Source organism: Fusarium fujikuroi, chromosome FFUJ_chr05 (assembly GCF_900079805.1).
Source record: "Fusarium fujikuroi IMI 58289 draft genome, chromosome FFUJ_chr05".
Lineage (NCBI taxonomy): Eukaryota > Fungi > Ascomycota > Sordariomycetes > Hypocreales > Nectriaceae > Fusarium > Fusarium fujikuroi.
The window spans coordinates 4,083,114-4,097,199 of NC_036626.1; the positions used below are offsets into that span (position 1 = coordinate 4,083,114).

The 14,086-nt window shown below is 48.9% G+C and overlaps 6 protein-coding genes; 2 read left to right on the forward strand and 4 right to left on the reverse strand.

Annotated features, from left to right (window-relative positions):
* Window positions 1-533: 533 nt before the first annotated feature.
* Window positions 534-1,740, reverse strand: FFUJ_08036 (related to integral membrane protein; the record flags this gene model as incomplete). XM_023578357.1 has 3 exons in its annotated part: window positions 534-948; window positions 1,002-1,354; window positions 1,405-1,740. 3 exons carry the CDS (start codon window positions 1,738-1,740, stop codon window positions 534-536), a joined length of 1,104 nt encoding a protein of 367 aa, XP_023431179.1.
* A 965-nt stretch (window positions 1,741-2,705) lies between these two features.
* On the forward strand, window positions 2,706-3,827 carry FFUJ_08037 (uncharacterized protein; the record flags this gene model as incomplete). Its single annotated transcript, XM_023578358.1, has 1 exon — window positions 2,706-3,827. The coding sequence occupies one exon, from the start codon at window positions 2,706-2,708 to the stop codon at window positions 3,825-3,827; it is 1,122 nt and encodes a 373-aa protein (XP_023431180.1).
* A 375-nt stretch (window positions 3,828-4,202) lies between these two features.
* FFUJ_08038 (related to spore coat protein SP96 precursor) lies at window positions 4,203-5,432 on the reverse strand (the record flags this gene model as incomplete). Its single annotated transcript, XM_023578359.1, has 1 exon — window positions 4,203-5,432. One exon carries the CDS (start codon window positions 5,430-5,432, stop codon window positions 4,203-4,205), a length of 1,230 nt encoding a protein of 409 aa, XP_023431181.1.
* Window positions 5,433-6,306: 874 nt separating this feature from the next.
* FFUJ_08039 (uncharacterized protein) lies at window positions 6,307-8,214 on the reverse strand (the record flags this gene model as incomplete). XM_023578360.1 has 2 exons in its annotated part: window positions 6,307-7,257; window positions 7,405-8,214. The coding sequence occupies 2 exons, from the start codon at window positions 8,212-8,214 to the stop codon at window positions 6,307-6,309; spliced, it is 1,761 nt and encodes a 586-aa protein (XP_023431182.1).
* Window positions 8,215-8,623: 409 nt separating this feature from the next.
* Window positions 8,624-10,336, reverse strand: FFUJ_08040 (uncharacterized protein; the record flags this gene model as incomplete). XM_023578361.1 has 4 exons in its annotated part: window positions 8,624-9,238; window positions 9,310-9,456; window positions 9,530-9,556; window positions 9,614-10,336. 4 exons carry the CDS (start codon window positions 10,334-10,336, stop codon window positions 8,624-8,626), a joined length of 1,512 nt encoding a protein of 503 aa, XP_023431183.1.
* A 3,053-nt stretch (window positions 10,337-13,389) lies between these two features.
* FFUJ_08041 (uncharacterized protein) lies at window positions 13,390-14,063 on the forward strand (the record flags this gene model as incomplete). XM_023578363.1 has 3 exons in its annotated part: window positions 13,390-13,480; window positions 13,612-13,664; window positions 13,722-14,063. 3 exons carry the CDS (start codon window positions 13,390-13,392, stop codon window positions 14,061-14,063), a joined length of 486 nt encoding a protein of 161 aa, XP_023431184.1.
* Window positions 14,064-14,086: the final 23 nt, after the last annotated feature.

Sequence of the window (14,086 nt, forward strand, 5' to 3'; positions counted from 1 at the left end):
CTATGTGGTCACACAACCCTGACCCGCGCATTCTCGATGAAGACCGGCTGCTGGTTCACCTGTAACGTCATTACCGCCGAGGTTGTAGGTCAGGGCGTTCACAACTGGTCAAAGCCTTGTTCTTCTTGCATCTCGGCTGGGACTTACTGGAAGAGGGGAACTAGATGGTACCATAGAGCATGATCTGGCAAGCCAAAAAGGCTTTCTACAGAGCTCTATCTTCAAGACAACGGCGGCACTTGTTGCAGTGCTTGCTGTTTATTATGGTTGTGAGAGAGAATGGCCTGCTGTGCTGTTATCTCGTGGCAGCCTTGGGAGTATCGTTGGTCAGAGCGTGTATATTGGTTACGGAAGCTCAAGCTGAATGAGGTGTTTGCCGTATTAACGAAGGTATAGCGTCAAGGACGTGAATAATCCTGAGTATTGAGGAATCTTCGTGTTATCCGAAAGCATGGTTGATCAATGGTTCTATCTGAATACCTTTATGGATTCTTGTAAATAGCTTCTGGAGTTCCCGTAACGGAGGGTAATCGTTATGATCTAAGTATATTATCAGTGCTCCCATTATGACGTGAAGCTTCTTTATCCAAGTCCCCAAAAGCAGCCTCGTCCACTGACGGCTCCTTTCTAAACCTCTTATGATGAGGATCCTCATGCTCTAGACTATTCAGTTGATAGCTGTGCGAGAGTCTGCCCCTCCAGTTCCCGCTGGACTTGGATGGATTGTCTCCTTGATGCTTAGACTTGGCTGTGAGACCAAGAAAAGTCAATACTCTGGGAAGGTATGTTCTGAGAAACGGCTTCAGGCGCATCAGGTTGTTGCATACAATGCCCATGTTGAGTTCGACCAAAGACCATACACCAGCCTCGGCTTGTTTCCGGGTGAAGTCGGGATTTGTGGCCATGATGTGGACGTAAGGAGCTCGGACGATGGACGCGATTAGGACACTGCAGGAGCGGTTAGTATTTTGTTATCTCTTAATCAACCAGTAGATACCTACGCAGAACCAATGGACAGAATACAGCCCACAACAACTTTTTGTCGAAATGGTATTTGAAGATTGTGTAACGTGGGAAGCGGTAGAATGATGATGGATAAATCCGTCGCGATGTTCAAGACGACTTGGGAGATGGCGAGATTGTTCAAGCAGACTCCCGACCCAACATCCTTCGGATTGCAAGGCCCTGAAAGCAATACGGTGAAAGTGATGGTATGGACCAATAACGCAATTGCAATGACATAGACCGAGATCTGGTAGCCTCGTGCCGGGCTGATGCGGTAAAGAACGGACAGGATCGAGAGCTTCGTCAGGGTCGGACTCCACATGTACGTTAACGTCGTCGGAGAAAGGTACTATCATTGTCAGCGGATAACGACTATCTATAAGAGATCAGTATATGTACCTTGTTATACTGAACCATATCTGCAAGAGAGACATCCCAAGCATGCGAGCCCCATCCGTACTTCATCATGAAGCAAACAGAGATGAAGTAGCCCAGCGCGGCGCCCCATGCGAGCGTGATGAGCACGATATCGAGTTCCCATTCCTTGACGACCAGTGCGCTTGTGGCATATCGAAGAGCGAGGGAGACCGTGGCGAGGAGGTACGTGACTGCAAAGACCGTGATTGTCGCGAGTTGCACGTCCGAGAGCGGTCTGTCAAAATTGGACTCCTGGCCGATTGGCGGCGGCACAACAGACGTGTTGTAAATGTTGACCCCACGATCGAGAGTAGCCATGATGCTGAAGACTCGAACTCATGGCAGAGTGCATTGAGAGAAATGGGAGGGAAGTCACATTAAAGCTGGTAGAGGCATTCACCTCAGCTGGACTGGACGTTGCATTGTAAGGACTTTTCGTAAAGCCAAGCCCATGCAAGGATTCAAGGTCCTCACGCATGTCAAGCCCTTGGATGTAAGGTCGTTGGTGCCAAGCCAACACCAATCAGGAGGCAATTTCTTAAGGATATATCGGCATTAGAATGGACTTGTTGGTGATGAATGACTCCTGAATAAGCTGTCACATTGCTGGCATCATGCATCAGTCCTAGCGAGCTGTACCCTGCATGAAGTTAGTTCACTGGCGATCAATGTCGGGATCTGGCCACCGTTGAGCCTAATACATACCAGGCCAACCCAATCTATTCCCGCAGGCCAAATCTGCTGGGGAGGGGATTCAGGTCAATTGCCAGATACATGGCTGTCGCTGGAGGTATTTCGGGAATTCCTTAGAAGCTATGTGTAGGTAGTCACTTAGGTCAAGTCTTGTGAAGCAAATAGCTGAATCGGCGTTGATGGCCTGACCTTATCAAAAGCCAGTCAACAAAAGAGAAATACAGAAAATCGCAGGACTTGATTTCCTGAGCTGACGACGGAGGATTTAGCCGTAAACTTAATATCTCGGACCATGAAACATACTCCATTGAGGAGCTGGCGGATGTAACTCCCGGCCGCATCTTACAAGGGTGAACCAACAATTCTCTTACATACGAGTTACAACAGACCGGGTCTCTCACTGGACGGGAAAACTACTTAGGAAGCAGTTGATACCCGCATTTATAAGCGAGCTATTCCTCTGCAGATAAGCTTGCTCAGAGCGGGTTGTAATGAGGGCCCAACAAGGGCATATAACCTACGTTACTGGCTGGTACAACAAAAAAGCAACACCACACTCTCTCCCCGTCTCCTCAATCTAAACATCGATCATGATATTCAACTCCGTTGTCACGGGATCTCAAGCCCCGAGGTGTAATTTCAACAGCGAAAGGCCGCTGCCGTTAACCCCTGACGAGGTTACTTCTGAGTGGCTTTCGGAAGCTCTTGGCGTTGCTGTGAAGGACTTTAAGATCAGTTCTGTTATACACGGCACCTCGTCCAAAGTCTTTGTGGACCTCGTCTTTGGTGATGGTGTCAAGACTGAGATTCCTAGTCGGGTTGTGCTTAAGGGAGGGTTCAATCCGGTGATTCGCGAGACGGTTCCTCAGATGTTACCGACTTATCGCCGCGAGGCTGAGTTCTACTATCATGTCGCTCCGCAGACAACGATGCTTCTCCCTAAGATCTGGTTCGCCGGCACAGATACCGTCAACGGCCAAGGCATATTCATCATGTCAGATGTATCAAGCGAAGCTACCTTTGGCACACCATTGGAGCCCTGGGCACCTGAGCGAGTCGGCGAAGCACTGAAGCAACTCGCTAGTCTGCACGAAAAGACATGGAATACCAAGGAGGAGGAATATCCCTGGCTCTTTGGCAAAGACGGATCAAAGCTGGAGAACCCTGTTCGAAACATTATCCTTGCGCTGTTGGCGCCTGCACCATGGGGAGCACGCTTCGATGAAAAGGTTCGGCCGCCTGTAGCGAAGGAATTGCTAGATCCTGATCGTATACGAGAGGCTTTCCAAGCTCTGTGGAAACATGCCGATGCGGATAAAAAGTATTACTCACTAATTCACGGTGACGACCATGTCGGCAATACCCTGATTGCGAATGACGGCACTCCTGGGTTCATTGATTGGCAGGGCCTGCAGTATGGACCATCGGTTCTTGACTTGGCTTATTTCCTCACGGGTGCTTTGACGGTTGAGGATAGACGGAAGCACGAAGCAAGTCTTGTTGATACATATTTGGAGGCTTTGCATAAGGAGGGAGGACCGAAGTTGACAAGGGAGGATCTATGGGATGATTATCGGCGATACAGTCTGCAGGGATTCCTTTGGGCGATGACGCCTCAGACTATGCAGCCGGATGAAGTGGTGTTTGCTATGGCGGAGAGATACTCTGCTTGTATCATTGACCATGGAACTCTTGAGTTACTTGGCGTTTGAGGTAGCAATCGAGAGCAGATATGAATTACTAAAGAACAAACCATACTTATGTTTGTTGGATGATAAGGAATCACATGAGTGACAAATGACAAATCTGGCGGACAAGCTGCATAGTAAGGTGAAGGGTAATACAAAGAGCGGCGTAGGACCGTTGAATATGAGTGCCGAAGAAGTTGCTGGATGTATCGACGCTAATTAAAACGGAAAAGACCTATATATATTGTCACAATGGTGAGAGCTTGGATACCCCAAAAATCATTTGATATTTCATCTTTTCTAAACAAATAATCACCAAACCACGACTCAAGCAAATTCCCAAGACCTGTTTACAGAAAAACTAAAGCAAAATCAATAAATCAAGCGCAAACATCAAAATTATTCAGCAGCGATAGCACCGTCAATGCAATTAGTGCCCTCAGCGACCTTGGACACAAAAGCCCAGCCTCCGTTGCAGATACCCCAAGACGTCTCAGAGAAACAGTGCATCATGCCAGACTTGACATCAGAGGGACAGGCCTGAAACTCACCAGACCAAGCGGGACCGCCGGCTTCAGGCTTGGCTGAGTCAACGGGAGCGGGAGCGTCAGTGGGTTGAGCGGGAGCGCTGGGCATAGTAACCATGCTAGAGGGGGCAGCGGGAATAGAAGGCTGTTCAGGTGCCGGCGCTGAAGCAGAAGGTTGTTCGGGAGCGGGTGCAGGGGCGCTAGGCTGAACAGGAGCCGAAGGGGCAGCGGGAGCACCCTCTATAGGAGCAGAAGGCTGTTCAGGCGCCGGAGCGGGAGCACTAGGTTGAGTGGGAGCAGGGGAACCAGAATCAGCTGGCTTCTCCGGCTCAGGAGCAGCAGCATCATCCTTGAAGTTGGGCTCAACACCCTTGGCACAAGTACCCTCACTTCCAGGTGTACCCTGCTCGTAAATCTTACCGAAGTCGCCAGGCTCAGGGAAGTTGATGACACTTCCACTAGCACCAGTGGTACACTCCCCAGGTATGTTAGCTCGGAAGATAGCAGGTAGCGTATCAGCGTAGCTACTATCATCCTTTCCGCCTACGACTTCAATAGGAGAACAGACCATGTACATCTCGCGATTACCAATCTTGTTGAACCAAGTCCAAGCAAACGTCGCCAGCCCATTCTGCATATCCTTGGGAATAGGAATGTTGAACTGCTTAGTACACTCCTTGCCTGTATCATTCCTACACTCCTTACCATTCGCACGACCATGCGGATCCGTACCGGTGGAAGGGATATTACCCTCCGCCTCAGCGGGACACCCGCCGATAATGCTGTAGATGGTGTGCCACTTCTTGGGATCCTTGGGGGGTTCCTTTCCGTAGGCGACGCTAAACTGGCATGATCCGCCGCCGTGGACGGCACTGCCCCAGAACTTGACGAGCTGGGTCGTGCCGGCTGTTACCTTTGTGACTTGCTCAGGGTGTTGGGTTCGGCCTTGGCAGGGGAAGGGGAGATCTTCGCTGAGAGGCCAGGTTTGGTAGAGGGGTTCTGTGTCGAGGTTGAAGGGGTGGGGTTCGACCATGATGACGTGGGAGGAGACGTGGGTAGCTACGAGAGCTAAGATGCTGAGGGTTGACAAGAGAGAAGGCATTTTGATGTTGGTAGATGGTACTTCTCTGTAGAGTGTTGTGTTGTGTGTGTTGATTGTTGAGTTGTGAAAGTTGGTTGTTGTTGTGTTGCAAGATGCAAGATATAAAAGTGTTTGATGGGATGAAGTGAGAAGAGAGTTGAGGGATATTCTGGTTCATTATATACCAGAGTTTGACAGTCAAGTATTTCGATGTTCTTGGCAACAATGACTAGTAGTAAGTCACCGAACACAATGCTTGTTGCCTGTAGAATAGTGAACGTACTGCAATCAACACCCGAAACCAGAACAAAGAACAATTGACTCACATTAAATGTTCACTATTCACCAAACTGTCTTTGAGTTCACCAGTCCATGGCCAAAAAGCTGACAGGAGACAAATGAATAAAATCCTCAGCTGATGAACGACTTAAACAGTGCTAGGATACCTCGGAGAACTCTGAGAAGGTTGATGTGTTCTTCAATCAATTCACCTTTTTACCCGCCCTGAGGCCTGGCGTTTCCCAACGCTCGTACGATCTGGGATGTCTCAAGATACTCATGCGCACACAGTTACACAACTCGATAAACACTTTACGAATGTTGATCTCTTGTTTGTCCTGCCATTTTATACTTTATTTCACCAAGACAAGATTGTTCTGAGAGGAGGTTTCAGAAAGTCAGTAGAACTATGACGTTAAACCACGTTACAAAACTGACTAGTCTAAAGACTTTGGTGACATGCTGAACTTGTCTACAATATTTTCATCCATTCGACAGGTGTCTCCATCCTAGGAGATGACAGGCTTAGCTCCGTTGCCATAAACTTAGGACACTATTTGTCGAGTTTGGGATGAGTTTGGAAGGACATTTGATGAGTTGACTGTGACGTTTTGCATCAGATCCCGGAGCTTTCATGCTCGCCTCCGCCATCCTTTTCACCTTCGCCGCCTTCGCTCTCTGTATCCCAATAGCCCACATACGACCCTTCGTCATCCTCGAAATCCCAAGGATAGCCATCAACCTGTCTCCAGAGTGAACACTCAATAAACTCCCAGGTGTGAATCGGACAACCCTCATTTTCCGGCTTGAGGGTATTGTTCTTCCCGCAGCCCCGGCAGGGCGCATGGTCATAGGCACCGATGACCTGCCCATCGTCAATGTTCAGAATTCCTTCATCTTGCATGTCGCGGATCTCTTCCATAACCTCCTCCCACGTCTCATCACATACGTCTGGATCTATAGAACAGTATCGGATAATGAGGGTCTTGAGGGTCAGGGAGTGATATAGGAGAAAGCTGAGGAGTAGCTTAGAACTTAGCTCGCTGCAGCTGAATTCGACACATCGAAGTCGGCTGAATTTGATAGGTGGCATCGCAAAAAATATCGGCACGCCATGTAGCTCGAGGAGAAGATCTTCTAGTTGAGGCATAGATTCAAGAATAGTGGAGACGTGACCCTGGTCTAGTATTCGCATTGCCTCATCACTATCGAAATCATCCTCGTTCTCTTTGTGGTCACTCAGGACAAGATGGAACTTGGTCAGGTTGGAGAAAGATGATGTCAGTTTCGGCACAAGCGGCGAGGAGTTACTGTCGAAGAGCAGAACTGAGAGACCCGGCAGGCGTAAAGGTTCGTTCTCATCAAGAGGGTCAACGACCTGCAGAGAGGCATCCACCCGGAATTCAGTGAGTCGTATACGAGGGTCCCCGAGGACCTCGAGGGCGACAGATACAGCCCGAGCTTGTCGCCCGATTGTTCGACAGTAATGACCTGGTTCCAGCCAATTAAGGTCAGACCAATCGAATGATTCGGTATGTTCTCTCTGATAATTCATGCGATTTCCTGTCTGAAACTTTGTTAGTGATTGGCGCGACATGAGGGAAATGGCTTCCAAGATGTTCGCATCCATGTGACGCGTGAGTCTACACTGGAGGCCAAAAGAAAACCGAAACTTCACTTCGGACGTTTCTTTTGGCACACCATATTGACTTACCGCTGGGTATCGGCCGTCTCGGTTGTCTATCAAATGGACTTGGCCCTTGGGAGCTGGTAGACCATATCGGTTGATCAGAGTGTCCAATCTGTCATGATACCAATCCGGCTGCATCATTTCCGCTCTGACACTGGGGCCATGCTCGTTCCATGGAGTTAACCAATCGCATCTGGGCGGGAAAGGAGGTCGCTCTTGCTTGGAGTCTCCAAGGCGCCTCCACATCTTGACAACTGGGCTGCTCGACTCTTCACTCTGTGCGCCTTCGAAGATACCCTCGCAATCATCTGCCGTGCGGTTGCTGATGACGAGGCTTCGCAGTGATTTGAAGAGAGGTAGGGCACGTTTGAGGGCACTGATGTCGGCATGTCTTCGGCGGTTGTTGTGGTGACCTCGGAGAATAGACTTGTAGAGAGCGTGGAAGTCTTTGTCTGGTTCGGTAGACCAGACTCGATCCTCGTTTTCGAATTCATCTCCCCAGTAATACGACATCTTGCGGTCGGGCCAGTTTTCGGGGTACGAGGCTACAGTCTTGTAGACCTCCCAGTTGGCGAGACGAGGAGACAAGGTGGTATCATCGATCACGAGTTCTTTGACGCCACCAATAAGGAGGGGGTTGTTTGCGACAAGTCGGAAGACATCGAGATCGAGCTGGTGGCATGAGAGGTATAGCACAGGGTAGAGGTAGGGTGATGCGATGCTGTTAAGCTTTTGGCAAGTTGCGCGGGTCGTTTTGAGTGCGTCGCCGGGAAGAAGCTCAACCACAGCGACTTGCAACTCGTCGGGTAATCTGAGAATGTGACAGGAGTCCATGCTTGCGAGATGCGGCGAGGATGGAGACTTGGTTGGTATGAAAGAGGAGATAAGAATAAGGATGAGGATGGGGATGAAATGGCCGATGTGGTAAGTAAATGTGGTTGCCTGGATGCCTCAGACAAGTGAATCTGGCACTGTCACTGCCACTGGCAACCGCGATGCTTTTGTGTAACCTTACGATTTGGGCCGCCTCTCTACAGTTGTGGAAGATAACGTGACATGAATCTGTGACATAAACTTAGGTAAGGCTTATGATTGTGATCTAAGTTTTTCACAACCTTGACAAATAAGTCTAACTTATGAAAACATCGTAGAACCTCATCTAAGCCTTAGGATTGCCACCCGAGCTCGCCGCTTCACAGACAGAAGGATCACCATAGCTGCCTGCTCATCGCAAACTGTTCCCTCACGGATCAGGGCCGAAAGCACCACTCAGCAGCATCTCATTGACAGCCTCTTCCTGCGCATTCAGCCAGCGAACCCACTTCCCGTCCTCGTCCTCGTAATACTTCCAGATCTGCCCGAGGCCCTGCAGTGTCTCATTCCTTCCGCAGTTGGTAATAGACTTACCATTGAACACGTTGTCAAAGGACCCTTCTTCTAACTGGAGAATGCCCTGGTCGTGGAACTCAGTCAACTTGTCGGTGACTTTCCACCATGGCAGGTCCTCATCATAGGGCCTGAGGCTGCAGTGTTCGATGATGAGTGTCTTTAATGTGCCACCGTGGCGCCGGACGAAGCCGAGGAACATCTGGGGGTGCAAGTGCCCGCAGCTGAGTTGAACAAATCGTAGGCGAGAGAATGTCACCTCAGTAGGAAGAATGGAAAAGATTGACATTCCATGTGGCTCCAGGTACAATTCCTCTAGCTGGATCATAGACTCAAAGATGCGGCGGAGTCTGCCTTCCTCCACAATCGCGTCGCCCATGATACCGTACGAAAAGTTACTAAGCGTAAGGTCGAGCTTGGTGATGTTTATTGCTGCAGAAAATCCGCTTCCAAGTCGTGCGGCGAATGGGGACTGTCGGTCGAAGAGCGTGATGGCCAGGCCGGGTTGATGCCCTCGGGACTTATGTCGTAAGTCGCATCGACTCGGAACTCAGTCAGTTGAGACTGGAGCTTGGGATCTTCGAGAACGAGGAGCGCGAGAAAGATCGCCCGCGCCTCGCGTGCCAAGACGAGAAGTTCTGAGCTGTCACAGTCAAACAGGAATTCGGCGCGGCCTTGTTTGAATGCTTCCTAGTCATCCAACTCATCCTCGCTTTGCTATAAATCAGCGACAGTGGCAGAGGGGGATCAAAGGTAGACTTACGTCGTCTTGCTGCTCAAGGTAGAGGTCCTACGTAGACTGAACTGCAGTCATGTTTGAGACGCCATTTTTCGTGATATCCATCACCAGTCGGTCATCGAGCCAGTCCATAGTGTTGACTGGTGTCCTGTCCTGGAGGCCTTGGGTAGTCGGATGCCAGTCGCACCTCGGGACCAAAGGCAAATATCCCTCTCTTTCGAAGCGCCTCCACACCTTGACCACGGGGCTCGATGAGACGCTGCTTTGAGCGCCTTCCGAGAACCGGTCGTCTGCCATGCGGTTGGTAAGAACGAGGGTCTTGAGATTCTTGAGTCCTGGAAGTGCTCTCTTGAGCGCGTCGAAATCTGCGTGGGCCAGGCGGTTCTCATGATGACCTTGGGCGGTGCTGCTGAAGAGCTCCCAGGCCTTTTCACAGGGTTTGACCTTGGAAGGCTCCCGGTTCATAAAATCAGGGTCAAGGGTCTCGCCTTCGTCAAGTTCCAAATGGTCGCGTCGGTCATCTGCATCCTTTGGGAAGGTGACCACCTTCTGGTACGTTGGCCAGTCGCGGACCGACGGCGGAACAGTGGTATCGTCGATAACCAGCTCACGTACACCACCGATGAGAAGAGGGTTCTTGGAGACCATGCAAAAGACATCGAAATCCAGCTGATGACAAGAAATATACAAGACCGGGAATAGGTAACGCGATGCGATGCGGTTAAGTCGCTTGGAGGTCAGTCGTGAGGCTTTTATGGCGTTTCCTGGGAGGAGCTCGATGATGCCGTCGACGACCTCGTCTGGGCAGTCAAACAAGCTGACTGGCGCCATATTGTGTTGACGGATGGCGGGTGCTTGTAGGCGCAAAACGTGAGACTCTTGTGTGATGGTTCGAAAAGAAATTCTCAGCAGTGAGGAGGGGGTGAAAAGGATCGCGATGGCCTCACCACACGTGACACGCGCAGCTTCGCGTCCGGCTGTGTAACCTCAAATTGCAGTACCTCCTGGCGCCTATCTGACATCCTGAGCGAGATGCTATAATAATGCTAGCGCTGCCTTGTAGTAATATTCTCTAATGAACTTCAAGGTATAAGTTAACTATATAATTACTTAAAGTTTATCTCTTATTAATAATATTTATAAATATATATTATACCTTAGTTCTAGACTAGCCTATTTATACCTCTTATTTCATATAAGTCTTATATAAATAAACTGCCTTTATTAAGAACTCTAGTAATATCCTATAATACTTAGCGTTAGAGGATAAGTGCTAAAAGTGGTGTATTAAATCCTAAATTGCAATAATTATATCTAAACTAAATAAGACCGAGTCTCGCAAGCCGATCCACAATATCCCTAGAGAAGCTAATTTGTTCATTATTTTGACCTACTCCCTTAGCATAGTAGTCGCAAGTACCCTGCCTGCATACATAATGCAATCTACCAGGACTCCCACTGTTCTGGCCGGTTACCTGAGCTTTGCTGGACTCGCTGCAGTAACATGGTGGGTTATCAGGACTATTGCCTCTTACGTCTGCAAAACCCAGGAACCTTCGACAGTTTGTACATTTATGGTATGGCCGACCTGCATTGCCGTTTCGATTCGATGATCGGGTGACTAGGCGTCGGCTGCGATTGTTGCACACGAAACAAACTGGGGGAAGCGACGGCGCAGGAGCGAGGGGAATGTCAACAGTGTTCGATAGAGTCGCCTGTAGGCCGAGTTAGTAGAGTTGGACCACTGAGATTGTTGACGAGGGCCCCCATACCATTAAAGATCTTTAACTTCACATATCGGCAGGCTATGATGATGTGGTTGAAGATGCAATGGCGGGACAACGGGTTTTTATGGACCGTTGAGGACCGATCGGGCTGTACCACCAACAGACAATGTGACCTGCAAAACCCTGGCCATGTAAAGCAGTGAGGAGATGAGGAATGAGTGGATGTATTGGTGCAATAAATTTCCCGTAGGAGGCCTCAGCAGATGCAGGAGGCCGACCATCCCAAACCCCGCATATAGAGGAAACACGAAGACTAGCGAATTCGCAAATATGCCTTGATACGTAAGCAACTCGGCAGCATATCAGGCCAACTTGAATTAATTTCTGCCAAAGTAGGGTCAGGGTACCTGTTTTTAATTAAATAAAATTAAATAAACGCTTCTGAAGCTCAAAGGAGTCTGGCATGTATCACTGGTAATAGAAAAATGGGGAAAACCTTGGGGCAAAAAACCCCTCTATATTGTATGTCAGAACCCGGCAAAAACCACGTAGCAGCTTCTCTCAACCAATAATGGACGAAGGATGAGTCAGCTTGATGCCGAACTCAGACTCCGTTCATTATCTCCGTGCATCCCTCTCAATCAGAAGCAGGTGCCCTGTGGGAACTTGTTCACTCCACACATGCACTGCCCCTTTGCATCACGAGGCTCCGAGCTGTACCTAAGACAGCAACGCTGTTGAAAACCGCAACCTTGGCAGTCGGAATAAGTACAGCATGGGCTCCCACCAAAGACCTGGCGCTCTCGACACCTTTTTTCATCAGCTGGATCCATTGACACAGTATCGTTTGCCATTGCAATGCCAGCAACAAGCGTAAGGGCAAGAATCGTGAGCTTCATGGTCTATATAATGTCAGTACGCCTTCGTGCAATGCGACCCTGGTAAGTGATTGGATAACTGACGAGCAATTTGTTTCAACTACTTTAATGTGTTAGCTCAAAATACTTATTTCTGTCGAGCTTTGTCTAGAAAGCATATATAAAGGGACCAGAGTGACTTACTGGTGACTAGGAGAAGGGTTGGATAAAGATTGCTGGATGAAGGTTGAAGTTTTCCGTATTTGATGAGGAACAAATTCCTTATATAGGTACATTAGGAAAAACAATCCTAGTTTCCTCAAATGAGGGGTAGCAGCAAGGGAACTTACTGATTAATAGTTTCAAGACAAACATAACTTGCCTGTCTCATTAACAGCAATGCAGAGGTAAGCCCAATTCCTACTGTTATCTTCCTCAAAATACTTCTAACATGTGTAGTAAAGGCCAAGGAAATCTAAAGTACCTCTTTCTTCGAGAGAGGAAGGTGTCTAAGACTTGTAGTCGGCCCTGACCCATACGGCCAATATATTTATGAACATTGTCTCAGCCCTGGGACTCTCGGCTGCCAGCTATTCCGGGGTCAAATTTCGGTCCGTTTCAGTCCTAGAAACAATACTCTATAGTCTATTATCGGCCCGAATGTCTTCGGAAATTAGTTATACAATTAAGTATCAGAGCTAGCATTGTCAGATGCTAGTTACCCCAGATTTGATACGCCAGCTTATCTCAGCCATAGAAATAGTTCAAGATACTGTTAATAAATATGAAACGAACTACTTAGTCTCATAAGGGGGAGGCTTCAAAATATTCCCAATATTTCGGAAAAGGACAAAGCAAGTGGCTTGTGGAAAAGTGGAAAGGTCTTTTCTACGTGCAAATGCAAGGAGTTCCACTGAGCAATGCAGCTTCCTAGGTATCAAGAGGCAATACCAGAAAGTCAATTAGGGCTGTGGCATGCCGAGAGGTCGTTAGGATGAGGCATTAAGAGATGCCCTTTAGTTCCAGAGTCATAACCTTGGAGCTACACTTCCTCGTTCGTTGTCCCGTCTAATATTTCTATCAACCGGGCTTGCCTGTCCCTTTTTATTCTAGACATATCTCTGTCCATGGCCAAGTCAACCATCTCTCGAGGTCCTCACAATCTGGTTCCAAGAGGTCCTGTAAGATTCTGTCTAAGGAGGTTCCTGGCGTAAGTCATGACCTCCTTAGATTACCAGATGAGATACTACATCGACGTATGAATGTACCCAGAAGAAACTCGGCACGTATCTATCCAGCCATGGAGGCGCCGTTTTGTCACACGCTCGGTCAAGTCGTGCACAACCGCAGGCAGACACCAATGAAAGCCCTTTTTGCAAACGAAGGTCTCGGTGAATTTCTTTCCCTCTCTTATTCAAAAATCTTCCGTGTGGTTCCCCCCCTTTTTTTCGTCCTTTGATGCATACCAGACCCAAAACAAATATAGCCGAGAACCAGACCCTAGTCCCTGACAACGGCATAGTTGTGAAGCCATGCCCCGACTACCTGCTTCGGGGCGACGCTAACGTCCTCACAGTTAGTCAACATATAGCCCCTTACTGAGCTTCGTCGTACTGACTGCCTGTGATCCAGCCTATCGTACACTCTCCACAGCCGAGACAGCAGTGGCTGCACGACACCGCGCAAAAGCCATCACTATTGATGTTACGTCCTCTAAGCTCGACCGCTACATCGCTGGGCACCACCTCGTCATGCTCGTCACATTTACCTACTATGCCGGCATCATTCGCTCTGCGATTGGGGAATTCCTATTTCGTTACTAGGAACGATATGTCTCCCGCTATGCAAGAGCTGAGCGAGGCAGCAAAGGAGGCTGCCATTATCGTCTCGAACAAAGTTGGCATGGACCCAATCATCGATCACCTCTACGCTATCATCACCATCGGAGAAGTCACGACAAAGATGGAAAGGTAAGTCGTCGGCACCCTTTAGCCCAT